At 46.8% G+C, this 5,134-nt stretch overlaps 1 protein-coding gene across 1 annotated transcript; it reads left to right on the top strand.

The window, feature by feature from the left end:
• LOC107640134 lies at positions 2,390-2,947 on the top strand. Its single transcript, XM_016343685.1, has one exon. The coding sequence runs from the start codon at positions 2,390-2,392 to the stop codon at positions 2,945-2,947; it is 558 nt and encodes a 185-aa protein (XP_016199171.1).

The following is a 5,134-nucleotide window of genomic DNA, read 5'->3' on the forward strand; positions in this document are numbered from 1 at the left end:
CATCTGATTGTGTTGTATATATCTTAGTTATAGTTTTTTCCTCGCCTTATTATATATTTTTGTAAGAGGGATAGGAGTCGTGATTTGTAATAATATGTATGTCGAGTATATTTGTAAGTTATTTGGATAAGAAATCTTGTATATATATATATATATATGAAGATTGTGATTGTATTTGTGTATATATGCATGTTTGTAAAAATAAAAAGAGCTTTCGGTTTTTTAAAGAAAATAGCGATACTGTTTCGATTTAAGGATTCCTATTTTATTATTAAATATATAGAACTCGTCGTACTATCCTTGCCATCAGAATGACGTAGTCAGATGTGTGACATTTTGATAATAAGAATGTTACACGTATCATGACAAAAAAAATTATTTTAACCTAGTGTTTTTGACAAGAATCTAAATAGAAATGGAAGAAGCAAGTTCATAAGAGTAGTGTTAGCACAAAAGCAGATATTTTGACTCTAAAACGGGTAAGGTGAGGTCGAAATATGTGAGTAATGGACACTTAGCATATTTTTGGGAGGTAAATGAAATAAGTGCAATTAATAAATAAAATCAGTGTGTCATAATAAAAAAGCGTTGAAATATTTGATTTGACCTAAATTGGTAACTATTATGAATGTGGGTAAAGAAAATTAACCTCCAAAAAAATAATTGCGCTAAGACGTGGGTGATTTGCTTAATCTCCAAGTTAAAATAGAACATGGATCATATATGCCTTGAAGATAAAGTTGAAGCATAATGTAAGAGAATCTGAGTAACTTCAAAAAAATAAAAAATGAGATTGAATCGTGCTACATATAAATAGAGAAAAGAAAAACTTAAAAAAAAATTTTCATTCCAACTCACAAAATCACATTGAAACCTGGGCAAAAAACTAGAATAAACCAAGGGAAGTTTCAAATTACCTAAATGAGTCAAAGTGAAATTCGTTTCTGCAATGAGCCAAACTCTATATTTATATAATTCGAACCAGTGTGGTTCGAACTCTATTCATGAGTAATTCGAACCAGGGTGGTTCGAATTACTAAGAGAGAAATTCATTCAAGTAAATCGAACCAGGGTGGTTCGAATTACTTGGGAGGAAAACGTAGCACATAATTCGAACCAAGCTGGTTCGAATTATATGGGGAGAATCTGCATCAAGTAATTCGAACCAGGCTAGTTCGAATTACACAAACTGAATTCGAACCAGTCCGGTTCGATTTAGTGGTAGACAGTGCAGTATATATATGGTTCTAAACGTGAGTTGCTCTCATAGAGGGTGTAATATGGCTAGTGAGGAGAGTTTTGTGGTTTTGGTTCACCATAGAGGATCCATTAAGAGGAAAACTCGCTCCGGTGTGAAGTTTACAGATAAGAATCCTCTCTGTATTGTCGTGAAACCAACGACGAGCTATGATGATCTTGTTAGATCTGTGCTGATGAAACTTGGTCTGGAAAGTGCGAAGCGAGTGAAGAAGTTTTTCTATCGCATTCCAATCACTGTCTTGCAGGATACGGTGAAGTATGATTGCTTCACGATTGGTAGTGATGAGGACCTGCAAGTCATGTTTCTATGTCGGAGGCAGTTTCCCGAGGTGAGGACACCAGAGTTGTTGGCAAAGTTGGTTGATGTGGTATCCAGCTCAGGGGGTTCGAACCGGAATGCCACCACTGAAGCAGCGGCAGCCGGTTCGAGTTCCAGGCCTGCCATTGCTTCTTCGTCCGTCCCTATGTACGAGCCAGCGGTCGAACCAGTCGCCTCCCCGTCTTTTGCTGTTGATTTGAATGATGGAGTAGGCGACGTGGTAGGATCAGTTGATATTCTACCGAACGCTTTACAGGGAGTTCCACCGGTTGGCGTCGGAGACGAAGTGTTGGGTGATGTAGAGGAGGACGACGTCGAGCCGGATATGATTGAGGATGACAGCGGCGACGAGGTTGGAGCGACTGAGCCTGCATTGGTAGTCGGTGGTTCTAGTTCTGGCACACAGCAGTATCCACCATATTTTTCCTCTTTGGACCTAGATGCCATGAGGCAAGAGGGTGTTTCAAGATAGCGGCTAATTTTGCCCTTACCTTCAAGGGCAAGGATGCACATAGGCTTCTAGTGAATGCCGCATATGCCAAGACCGAGGTTGAGTTTGATTACTGGTTTGATATTCTTCGGTCTGAAGACCCGGCGATGTGTGAGTGGGCGAACCGGATTGATTATTCCTTATGGACTCAGCATCGTGATGAGGGACAGAGATTCGGTCACATGACGACGAATATCTCGGAGTGTGTGAACTCAATCCTAAAGGGTGTCAGAAACCTCCCTGTATGCTCTTTGGTGAAGGCAACATATGGAAGGCTTGCGGAACTCTTTGTTCGCAAGGGTAGAGAGGCTGAGGCCCAGATGGGAACCGGACAGCAATTCAGTCAGTACTTGGTGAAGTGTATAGAGGCCAACTTGAAGAATTCGCGGTGCTTCACGGTGACTTTGTATGACCGGGATAACTTCGAGTTCACCGTAGCCGAGACCACTCCGACGGGCTCTTTCTCATTGGGTACCTACAGAGTATCCCTTGCGTCCCGGACCTGTGACTGCGGGTACTTCCAGGCACTTCATTTCCCGTGCCAGCACGCACTTGCATGCTGCGCCTACTCACGGGTTACCTGGTCCTCTTATGTTCACAGCGTGTATCAGATTAGTTCAGTGTTCCGTGTGTACCAGATGGGATTCACACCGCTGATACCGGAGGGATTCTGGCCACCTTACGACGGGCCAACCGTGATCCCGAACCCTGCCAAGAGGCGTGCGAGAGAGGGTCGTCCGAGATCCACTAGGATACGGACGAATATGGACGAGGCTGATCCGAATCGGCCAAAGAGGTGTGGCCTTTGTCGCCAACCCGGACACACCCGCAGGAGTTGCCCACAGCTTGGAGGACCGTCTCACACGGGGGGCCAGTAGTAGCGATCTTGTTATTGTTAGTGTCTATTGATTTTATTTTTCCTGTTACTTGTTATACCTAGATGATTTGTGTTATCTGTTTATCCTTTTAACTTCTAGTAATGAAAAAGTTGCATCTGAATTTGAATATAGTTAGAAATCCCATGACTGCAAAAGTTGATAACTAAAGTGTTATATGATTCAATGATAATACATAGTCACTAATCCACTAGGTAAATACCAGATTTTTAAGTACAATAAGATGAGCAAACAACAAGGAAAAATAGCTCTAAAGTAAATCATCTAAAATACATGAGTGAACCCTAACGTCCAAAATACATGAAATGTAAATCATCTAAACAAGTGGGAGCCTGTCCCACAACGACGGGGAACCCGTGGCCTCTGACCTCTGCGGATAAACGGCTCCTCGTCCTCTATCTCATCTGCGTCCTCATGCGGGGCAGGCTGTGCGGGTGGCGTAAAATGGACAGGTGCGGCAGACGGCCCGGCGACAGACTGTGATGCAGCGGTGTAAGCGGAATGTGGGGTACCTCCCAAACCAAACTGGTCACCAACAGGTGTCATAGCAGGCTCGTTCAGATCAACATCTAAGGGTGCCTGAGTGCCAGGGGTCTGAGGACGCCTCCTGCCCGGCTCGTCCTCCTGCATGATAGCCGAAATCTTCGCTAGAAACCGTGGACTGCCGAAGTCCGCATCAAGCGTATCTGCCCCAAGGAAGTCCTGCCACTGTGATCCGGGAATAACCCATGGAGTACCGTCCTGCTGAGGCTGGTCGTCGGTGGGTACTCCAACAAAGTAATGTCCAAAAGGACCGGACCCAAGTCCAGCGTCACTAGGCTCAGCCCCGTCACCCATCCCTGAGCCATACCACTCACCTCCGTGCACCCCATCCTGGGTACTACCACCAGCAACTGAAGCCGCCCCTGCACCATCCCCGCCCTCGGGCCCATGCTGATCATCGTCATCGTTCTCAGGGTCAGGTGCAGCGGCATGAACCGCAGCACGCCCTCTACCTCTGCCAGGATGATGTCGTCGTCGACCCCTAGCGGGGCCGGCCTCGTCGCCATCCTCCATAGCACGCTCAAGCCACCCCCAGTCATGCTGGCTACGACGTGTGCCCACGCGAGCTCTCCTATCAACCCGCCTCCTATCCGGCACGTCGTCAGGCCGATCCATCTCAGGTACTCGCCCAGCTCCCCGCTGTGAGGCCTCAACAGGAATAGCAACGGCTCTCGGATCGCCCAACTGCGGATCCGGAGACAAAAACCTCTTCCCGTGCTGACTCCACCAATCCAAGAACTGATGCGACGGACCAGGGTCAGCAAAAACATCGAATCTCAGCACGCTCTCCGTACGGTCGTCCCAATATTGATGCCACTTCTGCAAATGGGACGGGAACCATCGATCGCCGCCTCTGCCGTCCTTCGACATCAGAAAGTCGATGTTCAGGGCGGCCTGTGGACGGGGCTGCACCCCTCCAAACTGCGGAAGAACCCTGTCTACCTGATGCCACTCTATGACGGCAAAGTAGATAAGCGATGTAACAGACCGCCACAGCACCATATGCCGAGGCTCCAAAACCTCGAGATGCACGACCTGAAGTACGTCAGGGCTACTGTACGGCATCCAGATAAACTGCACCCAGAACGATACAATGTCAGGGCAACTCGTGATCCCAACTCGTAAATCGTGGTTAAATAAAAAAAACTTATTAAGTAACATACTGACCTCTCTATCCTGCAACCGGTCTATCCATAGCCTCCAAGTCTGAACTCTAGGGCCCTTCTCGCTACTGGAAGGGATGTAACCTGACCACCTGCAACATGCACATGTGTTACCGCTACTTATATGTGTGCTTAGGGTATCCAATACATTATGAATGAACACGCGGTTATGTGTAGTAAATTGAAATAGACAAAGATTAGTAAAGTACCTCGAGGCCAATGGCCAGCTGAACGACTCAAATCCTGCAGGCCTAAACCGAGGAAATCGTTAGAAAATCCATGACTGAAGTAGCTGAAGTGGGCCCGCTAGCTTGATAACATTTCTGTTCGCCACACGGCACATGCACCGGTACAACCATGCCAGTGCTGCAGAACCCCAGCTGTAGGTCCCCATCTCCTCCAGCCTAGCTACAAACGGAAGCCATCTGATGTGAACGCGGTTGCCCGACTTGTCCGCAAAAAG

This window comes from Arachis ipaensis, chromosome B05 (assembly GCF_000816755.2).
Source record: "Arachis ipaensis cultivar K30076 chromosome B05, Araip1.1, whole genome shotgun sequence".
NCBI classification, from domain to species: Eukaryota; Viridiplantae; Streptophyta; class Magnoliopsida; order Fabales; family Fabaceae; genus Arachis; species Arachis ipaensis.